This window comes from Amphiprion ocellaris, chromosome 4, assembly GCF_022539595.1.
Source record: "Amphiprion ocellaris isolate individual 3 ecotype Okinawa chromosome 4, ASM2253959v1, whole genome shotgun sequence".
Lineage (NCBI taxonomy): Eukaryota > Metazoa > Chordata > Actinopteri > Pomacentridae > Amphiprion > Amphiprion ocellaris.
In genome coordinates, this window is record NC_072769.1 from 19,077,043 (window position 1) to 19,091,049 (window position 14,007).

General features: G+C 39.7%; 1 protein-coding gene across 2 annotated transcripts in view; it reads right to left on the reverse strand.

Moving 5' to 3' along the window:
• fbxo41 (F-box protein 41) overlaps positions 1-14,007 on the reverse strand; it is a 67,822-nt gene continuing 53,815 nt past the window's right edge. For both annotated transcript variants that reach the window (XM_055010144.1, XM_055010145.1), the window contains exons 7-14: positions 9,639-9,877; positions 9,406-9,521; positions 8,755-8,907; positions 7,596-7,691; positions 7,364-7,482; positions 6,898-7,056; positions 6,592-6,707; positions 1-3,976 (exon numbers count right to left, since the gene is read on the reverse strand). In XM_055010144.1, coding sequence (XP_054866119.1) covers positions 3,914-3,976; positions 6,592-6,707; positions 6,898-7,056; positions 7,364-7,482; positions 7,596-7,691; positions 8,755-8,907; positions 9,406-9,521; positions 9,639-9,877 — 1,061 coding nt within the window. In that variant the 3' untranslated portion in view covers positions 1-3,913. The remainder of the gene's footprint in view (positions 3,977-6,591; positions 6,708-6,897; positions 7,057-7,363; positions 7,483-7,595; positions 7,692-8,754; positions 8,908-9,405; positions 9,522-9,638; positions 9,878-14,007) is intronic.

A 14,007-nucleotide genomic window follows, 5' to 3' on the forward strand; every position in this document is an offset into this window, starting at 1 on the left:
TACAATTTAAAGCAATTTTATTGATGACAACAAATGAGTGAAAATGAGTAGTAAAACATTTCCATCTATTGCAGTCATCATAGAAGGCTGATCATCTTTTGGGAAAGTGTTTTTTCAGCAACATAAGTCATTTTGTTGCCGGAGCAAAATGAAATGAAGTTCATGGATCACCGGGCGTACCTGTCAACGGCAATCATAAAATGAAAAATTACAAAGACAAACTGCACACTTAATTGCCCAGTTAAGTGTTGAGGTAATGTGTAAAATATTGTTCTGATGAATGGGCAGAGTACAATCATTCATACATAAAAGATGCACAAAGAGGTAACATGAATGTTCAGACACCGTTTTTCCATTGCAGACTAAGATCAACTGGTATAACTGCAACAGAGGAGACTTTATTTGAAGAAAAATAAATAGAGAAACAAATGTGACCGAGGAAGCACCTTGGTTCATAGATGATGCTTCAGACTTTAAATCAATAAAATAAATTAGACATTAGTCAGGCTGACATTTGGAGATGCAGAAACCAGAGATGGAAGCCACAATAAAATAAAAAATTAGCTTTCCGGCGTGCTTGACAAAGGCTCTGTCACACCTTCACCACGCTGTTTTTCACAATAAAGCAAATGTACCGTTGTTGTGAGGGTGAAATTTACAGTGTGATGCAAAAGTAAAACAATAACAAATACAAAGGTGAGCATAAGGTCATATTGGCAACCTAAAAAAGCACTTGAATGTAGCTGAATCAGGTTCAACTTCCCAACTGATGCGAGATATGAGAGAGATGGCGTCAGAGAAAAGAGACAAACTATACGTCTGTTCACTTGTAGAAGTTCGTAAGTTATCAGCACGTTTCCAAAAATTTTCCTCCCACGGAACCCATCACGTGAGCGAAGAATTCCTTATATTCTTTTGTCTTTGTACCACATCAGGTTTCGCCACGCAGAAACCAGATGACTGACGGGCCGATAAAAGTGTTCAGGAAAAAAAGTGCATCATATTTTGTCAAATACTGAGAAATAGCGGAACATTAAAAACAACACTCTTATAATAAACATCTGAAATATCTTTTTTTTTCTCACTAGTGCAACAATAGACTGGATCAAATAAAGAGAAACGTTATTAACCTGCAGGCAATCAAAGCTCTTTAAACATCTAATAATTTTCTTGCCACAGTAGCAGAACAGTTAAGAAGGCAACTTAATGATTGATGCGTGAACACAAACATGCCAACATTATACACGTCGCTCTTTTTTTTATAGAAATAAATAGCTGAATTATCATCTTTATCCTCTTCTTAAATAATTTCCATCTCTATATGACTCTGATGCACATTTAATATAAAGTATCTAATACACAACTGTAATTTCAACACTACTGTTATACATAATATAATTCTCTATGTTTATCTTTCATTCAGCTTTGGAGGAAAAATGCTTACAGAACGAAGACCTGTAAACTTCACCTTTTCCACTCAGTAAGTATGACCTTAGTATTATATAACATCAAATGTTGATCATTTTTTTCTTTGATTTTGTTGTGTATATATATATATTTGTTTTTTGTTTTTTTTTTACAAACGTTATATACAGAGTAGCTGATAACGAAGGCAGGATTGTCTAAAACTCAAAAATCAACAAGTGCTTTGTGTTTTCTCTATTGTGTCAGCAAAGTTTCCCACAAACCTGTTTCCTTTAAATGAACTGAGTGGACAATCGGTACCAGTTTAGGGTAATAATATGCAATACTGATAAGAACATGAAGATATGGACATCCACGATTGTTCTGGAACATCATTATTACGATATGCAGTTACACAAGTCCTCATGAGGAGTTTGGACGATGAAGTAGCGACAGAAACCAGCAGCTAACACCATCGATTATCAGTGAGTTGTGTTTGAATTTTAGCAAACCCACATGACTAATGCAGGCCAGTTGTCGGTGTGCAGAGGTAAGCAATCTGCTGGAAATGTGTCACGTGGAAACTAATGTTCTGCCTGTCGTGTGAGTCATTTTCAAACCAACTATAAAACTGCATGTGAGTGTCTGACAGGAGCTCTGCTTGAACAGCTGCTCCAGTGATTCAGTATTGCACTTTCATAAAGTTTGGGGGACTTGAGTTAAAAATCAGCGCAGCAGAATGAGAGAAATCTTGACTTTTGGTCCGTAGTATGCATAAAAGTTTCAAAAAAACACTGGATCCTGCTCCTCTGTTACACAGGTTTTTGTTAGGCCCTGCATGCCTGGTAAACACCCACATCTTTAACACTCTACACCCACAATTTAAAGCCCAGGATTTCAGTTACGAGCTGAGATTATCAACAGATCCTCCAGAGCCACTGAACATATTATGCAACTGTTTTCACAGACTGATTGGTAGTTATTATGAAGTGGTTCTGAATGTATAAAATCAGCAAAATTCAGCACAGATGCGTGTACAGCAAGAGTCACTACTGCATGTATTGCTACTCATACTTGTTGAGAATTTCTGCAGCATACACTAAACTGTAGCCAAATCAATTTCCTAATTTTGAAGGTGACACTGAAGACCTGATCTCTTAGTTCTGCCAAACAGTGAAGGTGATACTTGTTCCATCCTGTAAAGGGTACAAGTGTCATACTAGCTGGGTGTCAGCTATGTAAGTGCATGGAAACACCAGCAGAGGGAGGCAGAGGATGTCAGCTGATAAATATAAATTAGGATTGTACAAGGGCTGGGTCAGGACAAGCCCTATAAATAGGAATGGCACAGTTTAGTATGGTAAAGTATGAAATTCAGATGACATACAAACACTACAACACCTGTAAACACACCTGGAGACTTTGCACTATATGAAACACAACACCTTAAGAGCTGCTTACACTCAAATCCAACTCCAACAATGTTAGTCGAAGCGACTAAACACCTTCCCTCTTCATTCAATAATGGCACATCGGAGAAAATGCTCACTGGAATGAGGACAGACACCGTCACGAATGGCACCAGTAATATCGGATACTGCTTCTCGTTCTCTCAAGACGAACAGACCCAGAGATACTACAATGATCAAAAACACCGAATCCAGATTTGTGACATGGTTTTTTGTTCATATGAGGAAGCAGAGGATGGTAGAAGAGGCAAAATGCATCGCTGCCATGCAGTGTCTAGAAGACTGTCAGGGTCTGTGTGCTGCAGGGAGGCTGTCCCGCCTGTCGCTCTCTCCACAATGCCTAGAGCTGCTGCAGCACATTTCTGTTCTGGGTGGAAGCAGTAAGTGTTCACAGTTGTCCATTGTCCGGTTTTCAGCGTGCGGTAGTGCAGGACAGGCTGAATGAAAGCCATTCAGTGTATTTATTCATTCACTCATCCACGCAGACACAACACAAAGCTCCTGTTTACCCTTGAATGACAGAAATGAAGATCTCTCAAAAAACCTGCCAACATTTGATGTACTTTGGAGGAAAGTTTGCTTTTTTTTTTGATGCGTTCTTGGCTCTGGTGCTCTGTGAAGCTCCTCTTAGTTAAAATACAGCGCCACCACCTGAGTCCAGGCATTTCAAGAAATGGATCTGTGCGACAACTCATTCCACTTTTATGGTGAAAGCAAAAGACGACCGAGAAAGAGGATTCTGATAGTTGTTGAGTTTTTAAAGTTTAGAACAGATCCTTCGTCTTGAGACACATCGCAGAGTCCAATGGTCGAACTGAAATTAAGGACATGTTGATTTCAAACTAATTTTCAAGATTTGTACTTCTGGAATATGCACACTGAGCCTCGGTCCTGGTTCGTCATAAGGATCTTCTGTTGTTTCTGTTGGTGCTGCAGATGCATTCAACCCCAGGAAGCGGGCTCAAAACAGCTGAGTCTTTTTGATTGACCGGAGCCATGATGGCGCCTCTCCAAGACTTGACGAATCTGCACGAAAGATGTTAGCAGAGACTGTCTGCTTTCACATGGAGGATTTTGGAAAAGCCAGGTCTCTTTTTCAAAGCCTGAAAGAACAAAGAAAAGAGAGATGTCAGCATTTCATTTTCTCTGTTTTTTTTTTCTGATAGGCCGAATACATGACAATCTACACGACCGTTCAAAAGTTTGGGGTTACCCAGACAATTGCATGTTTTCCATGAAAACTCACACTTTATTCATGTGCTCACATAATTGTGCAAGGGTTTTCTAATCATCAATGGGCCTTTCAACACCATTAGCTAACACAATGTAGCATTAGAACACAGGAGTGATGGTTGCTGGAAATGTTCCTCTGTACCTCTATGTAGATATTCCATTAAACATTTCCAGCTAGAATAGTCATTTACCATATTAACAATGTCTACACTGTATTTATGATTAATTCATTGTTATCTTCATTGAAAAAAAAATGCTTTTCTTTCAAAAATAAAGACATTTCTAAGTGACCTCAAACTTTTGACTGGCATTGTATATTCTATTTTGCATCACTTTATCATACTTTATTATCTTGATTTTACAGTGTGTACAATTACAATTACTAACGCACTCAGATGCAGCAGCTTAAGGATGACTTGTTTGCTCCCTAAGCTGCACCTCTAGAGAACTTTATTTCAAACTATATTTACCAGCCAGTCAAGATACAGTTACATCCCCGCCTCTCCAGACTTAACTTTTCGAATATAAAATGTCATCACCTTATTCTTTCATCCAAATAAACATTTGTATGACATTATTTGGATTGCAAATTCTTGAGTTAAGGCCAAAAACATGTTTTTTGAGGTCACAGTGACTTCATGCATTCATGAGGTGGAACAGGCAACCAGAAAACATGATTCCTCAGCCGTCAGCGGCACGGAGGCATAACAACCTGTTATTCAACAGCTTTAAAACCTCCGTCTGTGGTTGGTTGTAAGGATGAGCGGATCCTCTCGCTGTAAGCTTCTGCTTGTGTGTGTTAGCAACAGCACATCCACAAACAACCACCACTGGGAGTTCAAGGACTGAGTCATGGTTTAAATGGTAGGTAATTGTGACAAAAATAGATACATTATATCCACTTAACAACTACTGGCTTTACTGTCGGTAATGTGTAAACAGCGGTGCAAAACTCCAAGGACACAAGGACATGATGACTAAAAAAAGAAAAAAGAATCCATAGTAAATGAAGTTAACTTCACTGTTAGTCATTACCTTCACACAGTCAACACTGTACTGGATGGATGGCAGTGTAGTAAGTACAACAGTAACCAGAGTGTGAGCTCACTGAAGGCAAAAACACTATCTTTCTTTCATTCAGGTTTCTAAATGTGCGCACAGAATGATATTTATGTGGTTAAAAGATATGGGGAAAGATTCTTATCTGAAACCTAAAGGTTCAGCCTGAGTGTGGCGTTAGAACAGGGGTGTCAAACTCATTGTAGTTCAAGGGCCACAGGGGCACAGGAAATGCTAACCAGACAGTAATACTATGGTTAAAAAAATGAAATTACAGAGGAGGTAAGGGTAGGAATATCGAAGAAAAATTCTAATGTCAAAGTTTTGGTTTTCTTTACTATTTAGAAACACAAACAGCTGCATTTGAACAAACCCATGCTGTGTTGACGATATAACTGTGGAATAAATTACCAAAACACTTCTAAAGTTGAAATCGGAGATGGGATTAGTTTTTCTCTCAAGTGGGCTGGACCCGGTTACATCACAGCATAATAACCTATAAATAAACACAACTTGTAATTTTCCCCTTTGTTTTAGTGCAAAAAAAGTACATTCTGAAAATATTCACATTTAATGAAATTTCACATTTAATGAAATGAAAACATTATGAACAGCATCAAAATTCTGAAGAAAAACAAGAGAAATTTTAACAATATTATGCCTCAGTATATAATTTACACATTACAACTTACAGACAGAGTATCTACAAAGGCACAAACATTTATAGTCCCAGGTATCTGGAACTCAACAATACAGTATTTTACTTTATGATCTACAGAACTTGTCAATACCTGGAAAATTTACAATTTATAGTTAATGTCTTCTCTGTAATTTTTACCCTTTGCAAAGTCATCCCACGAGCCGGTTTTGGACCGCGGGCCATATGTTTGACACCCCTGCATTAGAATAAAGGTTATGGGATTCTGTATGTTTGTTGCTCATGAGAATGTGTATCTGCAACTTGATTTTGTGTGCTAACCCTCTGGCAGTGTCTGAGCATTTTTGGTCACATTTTCACTCACAGTCAACTCATTTTTCTCTGTAATATAAAGATGAAGTCATGCACTTCTATGGAAACAGCACAACCATGACTACAACTCCAGAGAAATGAAAAATGTATTCTGTGCGATATACAAAGTCACAAAGCCAAAAATCATGAAATAAAGGTAAAGTTGAATTATTTTGATTATTCATTTAACAAGAATTGAAAAAAAAACTAGAAACAACATTTTGCTGCTTAATTTATTTAAACACTGACTGTTCAGCCTAGCTCAGCTAAAATCCAGAATATTTGCTACATGACCACAGTTGCATTGAGGAGCACAGATTTTTATTTGGGGATCTGAGGATTAATTGCACTGTGTGTTTCATCAGCTGAAATATCTGTATGTTAGACAAAATAAAAAGTGTTTAGAGGTGCTGTTACCTGCAGCTTGTTAACCATCTCATCAAACAATTTTCTAGCTTCCGGGCTGTTGGGGTCCTCAAAGTAGTCTTCTATACCAATCTGAACCACGATGGACTTCAGGTTGCGGCAAACACCTATGTGATTGGGAAGAGAATTCAAAGAGTATTAATATACAGCTTATCCAGTGTTCTCATATCACATTAGGCATTTGATTTGTACATTCAGGACATAGTAAAAGCACTTTTGATTTCTTTTTGTGTAATATATGTGGTATGTGAAGCATAAAAATGGCACCGCTCTGTACAAAGCGGGTTTCATACTCACTGTTGAAGTGGAGCAGGGCTTTTGGGGTGACTGGTGTGGAGGTGAGCACCAGCATCTCGAGGCCCTTCAGACCTTCTCTGCAAACCTCTGCTGCCACCTCCTGGTTGATTTCACTCACATGGTCCAACTCCAGCACCTGCAGGCGCATGCAGTTCCTCGCTGCACAGGTGTGGGAGATAAAGGGGAAATTAGAAATGGTACAGAGAAAATGTTGAAATGCATGCCTGTATAAATAATATATGAGCAGATTTATTTTTTTATTTAGCCAGAAATGGAGCAGGAAAAGGAGACATCCTAGAATACGCATTGGGATTCAAATATCAAATATGAGAAAAACATTAATGAAGTCGAGGCTGTCTGCAACTAAAACTCCTGAATTAGTGTGGAAGTAACGTGAATAATGTATTTTCACATTGTAGCTGAAAGTGTTGGCGTGAACCCAAGTACAAGAGGAGTTATTTTTTACCCAGTGAGGCCAGTCCTTGAATCCCACATCCAGCTCCTCCCACTCCAAGAGCACGGAGGTGCGGCCAGCATCTTCCGATGGTCTGCAGACATCGGTTACTAAAGCGAGCAGGTTGTTGGCTGAAAGAAACAAACATTCCTCAAAATGCACATTCATACCTTTGTTAGCAAGGTTATCATAACAGATGATAGAGATACTTTGCAGAGATACTGCATATTTCTGCATTTATTACCATGGATGCAGTGGCGCCACCTGCAGGGAAATGATGTCTCTGCAACCTGCTCCAAGGGCCCAGATCACCTCCTGTCCAACTGGATCTGTGGCACTCCTGGAACAAGATAATTATGCACAATTAACATCCACATTAGATGCAATATTTTGTACACCACCGTTCAAAGGTTGGGATCACTTAGAAATGCCCTTATTTTTATAAAATTAAATGAATCATAAATCCAGTCCAGACATTGTTAATGAGGTAAATGACTATTCGAGCTGGAAACGGCTGATTTTTAATGGAATATCTACATAGGGGTACAGAGGAACATTTCCAGCAACCATCACTCCTGTGTTCTAATGCTACATTGTGTTAGTTAATGGTGTTGAAAGGCTAACTGATGATTAGAAAACCTTTGTGCAATTATGTTAGCACATGAATAAAAGTGCAAGTTTTCATGGAAAACATGAAATTGCCTGGGCGACCCCAAACTTTTGAACGATAGTGTACACCGATCAGCCACAACCTTATGACCACTGACAGGTGAAGTGAAAAACATCAATCATCTTGTCATAATGCAACGTTCTGCTGGGAAACCTTAAGTCCTGACATTTATGTGGATGTTTGACATTTACCCCCCATGTAACCCCACACTATCCTTGATGCCAGTTGCCACCCTCAGTAGGAAAATGCACCACGACACACTGCAAAAACTGCTCAGGAGTGGCCCGGGGAACACGACAGAACTAAGGTGTTCACCAGGGTTCCACACTCCCCAGATCCAAATCTTACTGAGCATCTGTGGGATGTGCCAGGGTAAGCCTGATCTAGGTAGATCCCACCCTGCAACCCCCATCCCCATGACTCAGGACATCCCCAGAGGTCCACTGTCCATGCCCCACTGGGTCAGAGGAGTTTTAGCAACATAAAGAAGAGCAACACAATATTAGGCAGGTGCTCATAATGTTATGCTTGATCGGTGTATATAGGTGTCGCTTAAAGCTAAGACCACAATGATAAAGGAGCATTTTTTGACAGAGCGGTCAGGGGATCTGAGTAAGGCAGTAAGGTTAGCTCATATAGCATGTTTCACAGCACAAAGTCACAAAGCACTTAAACAAAATCATCATTAGGCCATAAAATCAACAAAGAGAGAAAACAAAAGCGTGATGTTCACCTGTAGGTTACAGCCTGCAGGGCTCGGCAGTAGCAGCTGGCCAGCCAGAGAGAGCGATCAGTCAGCAGGTTGGGGCAGTGAGAAATCTTCAGTATCAGCAGGTTACTTCCTGTGGCCTTTAACAATGCCTCCAGACCCTCTTCCAGACAGCCACTTCAATAAAAATGGAAAGGATGGTAAACAGACAAGTCATTCTTCTGTCCTCCAGCACTTCAGCTGCAGCAGCACTTCCACCATCACGAGCACATTAGCCAAATGTTCCCATAATGTTTGCAGCACTATATGCAAGAAGCAGCATGTCTCTGTAGTGTCTAAGAGCACCTTCTGTTATATAATCTGTCTCCTTCACACAGACAATTTCACTTTTCCCACTCAAATCAAAACCTCTGCTTGTCCTCTTCCAGGAAATGAAGGCTGATATTTTACATGCTGAGCATAATCAGACAGCACAAAAATGTCAGTATTCATCACTCGCGTTCTTCCTGTTGGCTTCCTCTCATCAGTCACTGTTTGTGGAGTCGTTCGGCAGGTCACTCACTTTGCAAGGCAGTGTGTTTAATGAAGCCAAAACAATACACAGTGCCGTGATGACTACCTCAGAGTGACTAGGCAATAAAAACCTGAGCTGTTTCTACTATATGTGTGTCTTACCGTGTGCTTTTAAGGTATTCCTCCTTGGTTTCTTTTTTGCCCCGCTGTCTTGGTTTGAGGTTTTGCAGGATTAGAGAGTGTGTCTGAGTGCACCACTGAGACAATGTGCCCAGGAACTAAGAAAAAAAACAGAGAGAGAAAATATTGTGACGATAATTGCAGTAACTGAACCACATGCTTCTGCTTTGCAAGTTCTCTTGGCAGCAACCTGTATATAACATCTCCATGTTCACCTTGGAAGAAATGCGAGCGTTCTCTAGCAGCACTCTGGTCCACACCGCCGGGTGACGGGCCACAAACTTCCAGTTGCGGCAGACTTCAGCAGCTCTCAGCAGGGTTTTGGTGTCCAAGTAGGTGAAGATACAGAAGAGAGCTGCACGCATCTTCAGGATCTCTGGACTGATCACCTCGTTGGATTTGGACGGGCTCTTGTCATGGCGACATGGCTTACTGTAGACCCCTTCAGACCGACCTGTGGCAAGAAAAGAGCATAGATAGATAGATAGATAGATAGATAGATAGATAGATAGATAGATAGATAGATAGATAGATAGATAGATAGATAGATAGATAGATCCCGCAGCGGGGAAATTGTTGGTGTTACAGCAGCGAATACAAAAAATAGTGCAAGAAAAGAAAAAGAGCAGCACACAGTGCACACAGCGCATAGATATAGTCATTTTGTCCTTCTAGAAGAAATATAAATGTTTACAGAAAAATTTCAGTGAAATTGCACAAGGTTCTTACATACATTTTTATTGCACAGTTAGTGGGTGAGCTGAACTACTGGGAGCAGGTTGATTGTACAGTCTGACTGCAGCAGGAAGGAAGGACCTGCGATATCTCTCCTTCAGACATGGCGGATGAAGCAGTCTGTCACTGAAGGAGCTGCCCAGTGATGATACTGTTTCCTGCAGGGGATGGGAGGTGTCCTCCATGATAGACAACAGCTCTGTCATCATCATCCTCCTGTCTCCCACCACCTCCACAGGATCAAGAGGGCAGCCCAGGAAGAGCTGACTTTCTTCATCAGTTTGTTTAGTCTACACTCTCTGGCAACAGAGTACATATGCATATACACATGCATAAGGGTCATTCCTGAATTGGAGGACATTTTACATCCCATCCATCAAATTTCAAATAATCAATGTACAAAATACTAAATCATCCAGTTGTGTAAATGTACTTGTCCTGAGACCAAATCTAAAAAAAAAAAAAAAAAAACTAGGAGAAAAGAATGTTTGAAAGTATTTTTAAAATACAAAATAAGTCTGGAGTTCCCCCTAAAATGCCATTTTTCTCTTGTCCCCCCACCTCCCAAACATCAAACACTTTTCCCAAAGAATGGGGAAAGCAAAGCTATATCCTCTCTTCTATTTTTCATATTTTCATAACATTGTCAGCCTTGATCGAATGTCTCACTATACCTCATGCAACCCTGTTATGCATATCATCAGCATCAGACAAATTCTTTTTACAGTTTTCCATCAGTCAGTTTGTCCTCTTGGTCAGCAGTAACATCTAGCTAAATATCTAGTTTCTACTCCTGAGAAAAAGCTAACATTAGCATGGATTAGCAACCCTGTTACTGTGATTAGAGTAGGGTTAGCAAACAACAAATAAAACATGGAATAAAAGTGGTACCATTGATGTGTAAGCTGAGCCAGTCAAGCCTTTGATAGTTTATTACCTATTATTGATGAATATTTAGCAGGAAATTGTAAAAGAGAAGGTTTATTTTTCCAAAATTTTGAAGCCCAAATGTCCTCCAACTCTGGAATGACCCATAAACCATTTGTATATATTGTGTTTTCCTGATATTTTTGTCATGGTTATCTTTTATGTTGGCTTTTTGTGAAGCCCTTCCTAATTGTTGTACTTATTATGATCATTATACAAGCTGTAATTTCTTCAATCAAGTGACTCTAGCTCCAAGTCTTCCTTCTTCTAAAGCAATTTTCTTAATAAAATACACATAAATGCCCTTAAACAGTGCTAAACAGCTATTCTGTCACACGGTGGCGCCAACCTTCAGCAAGACACTAATTGCGATTACATAATTGTCTTTTCTTCTCTTCTTTTCTCTCTGTCCATTGCTATCCATTGCTGATGCCAATACCACGTTTCCAATCCGAGCCTGGCTTATTCCTCCCGGCGAGATTGCTCCTGGATGACTCATGTCATCTTTGGCCTTGGAAGGCGTCTGCTCGAAACCATCAGGGCTATGAACCATTGCTTACACTCTCACTCTTTCTTCCTCTTTCTCTCTCTCTCACTCTTTCTCTCTCACACACATGCCACCTACGCTCAAGATTGCCAAATGAACTAAAAAAGCCAAGCTGTGCGTTACATGCTGAGAAAAAAGGGGAAAAAAACCCTTTGTAGATACATACCATCCAATCAGACCTGGCAGAGATTCTCCCAATAAGAACTACATCAGAGCACAGGAATGCCAGTAGCATGTTGAGCTTTACGTGAGAAAAATCTTTTCAGTTAATGGGGGCTGTCATGGCAGTTCATATGAATTTGTCATAGAGCTCTGGCCCAGTTTCACTTCTTTTTTTCCAGACTGCCCGGGCCCACCTGGTATTTAGAAACTCAACAGAAGGTGGAAAAAAATGGAAGGCTGCAGCAGTGAGTTTAAGGATCTTGGCATGGCGAGAAGTTAACAGAGAAATGCACAATCTGTGGCGGATCTGAATTGTGCAGGGTGTCTAACTTGGCTCAGCACAAGCCGAATATGAGAGAAAGAACTGAGACATTATAATATTGGACACACATGCAGAACAAAAAGTGAACAGCACTTGCAGTAATGTATGACTTGTTTTTTTTATCATCTACACTGGTAAATAAAGAGCAAACACCTCAAAAAAGAGAGGACATTAGCTGGTTAAATCACAATTCTAATCAATGCGGATCATATTAGCCTGCATGTAAATTAGCAATATTTATCAAACCTAAACTAATTAATTCTTTATATTTGTTTCTGTTAGAACCAAACAAGGCAAAGCTCCTTTTAGTTACTATGCAGCAGAAAGAAGTGATTTCCTATTGTTTTTAAATGTATTTCAACTTTACTGTCGTTTGTTGAATTCACTGCAATCTAAAACTGCACTGTAAACAAACAATAACTGTATGTCTGGTTAATTCTATTAATTACTATTTAATTTTATCTTAATTGCTGACCTAATTTTTTGTCCATTTTAGTGCTTTTTATCTTGATATTTTGTGTTCTTAAATAGGAGTTTGATGCTTGTGTAACAGGGTCAGTAGTGCAGCAGTGGATGCGAGTTAAATATATATGTATCAGTCATGTATATTATACTATAGATATATATTATTTCATTGCTCTTTTATTGCTACTATGTTCATTATTCTAATTATGATTACACAAAGTCTGGTCTGTCTCTCAGTTGTGTGGAACCTTTGCTGTGGGGTGTCCCTGTACCTCTCCATACACTTTTAGACACCCCACCCCGTTCTATAAGTGAGTTTTTCCCACCTTACCGCTCTCCTTTTGTTTATGTCTTCCGAGAGAGAGGTAATCGAGATTGTGCTACTGTAATTTGTGTGTTTTAATGTAATATAACTGTACTTATAAGTTCACTTTCCCATTGTAAAATGATTATGCATTTCTGTAGGAGTACAAGTCGCTGTGTGACGGAAGATTTGTGTCTTTTTTATTGACTGTAAAGGTATGTGTTCTGTCTTGTACTGTACATCTACTGTACATGCATTGAATGTTTCTGCCTTCCGCCCTTTTCTTTATGTGTTCTGACAGACAGAAGTACAAGTCTTGTGTGACGGAAGATTTTGTGTCTTTTTAATTGACCGTAAAGAAAAAAAGATCTGTGTCGGCTGAGTTAACACAACACAGAGAAGAGAAGCCACAGGTTACATTTGTTTTGATTTTGCAGTATATAAAGCACCTAAAAATGTCTGTGTTTTAACAGTCTGCAGCAGAACTGGAACCTCTCCTCTTGTAGACTGAGCTTTGGTCAGCAACTGCAACGTTACAGCGACTGCAACTCAACCTGACCCAAATCCAAATGCGTCCCTTCTCTTATGGGAGTCATTTTTAAGGCCTTTATCCTGTGAAACCTGGCTCCCATGCGTCTGTCCTACTGGTTGAATATTGGATTGAATGGAGTGTGTGGGATACAGGATATACACTACCATTCAAAAGTTTGGGGTCATCTAGGCAATTTCAATTTTCAATTCAATTCAATTTTATTTATATAGCGCCAATTACAGTCAAATTGTCTCGAGACGCTTTACAGAACCCATATGCCTGAACCCCAGAGCAAGCCAAAAGGTGACAGTGGCAAGGAAAACACCCTTTTAACAGGGAAAAAACCTCGAGCAGAACCCGGCTCTTTATGTGGGGGGACCCATCTGCCTGCTGGCCGGGCGGGTTGAGAGGGACAGAAGAGGTGGAGAGGTAGAGGTAGAGAAAACTCACATTTTTCTTCATGTGCTAACATAATTGCACAAGGGTTTTCTAATCATCAGTTAGCCTTTCAACACCATTAGCTAACACAATGTAGCATTAGAACACAGGAGTGATGGTTGCTGGAAATGTTCCTCTGTATCACTATGTAG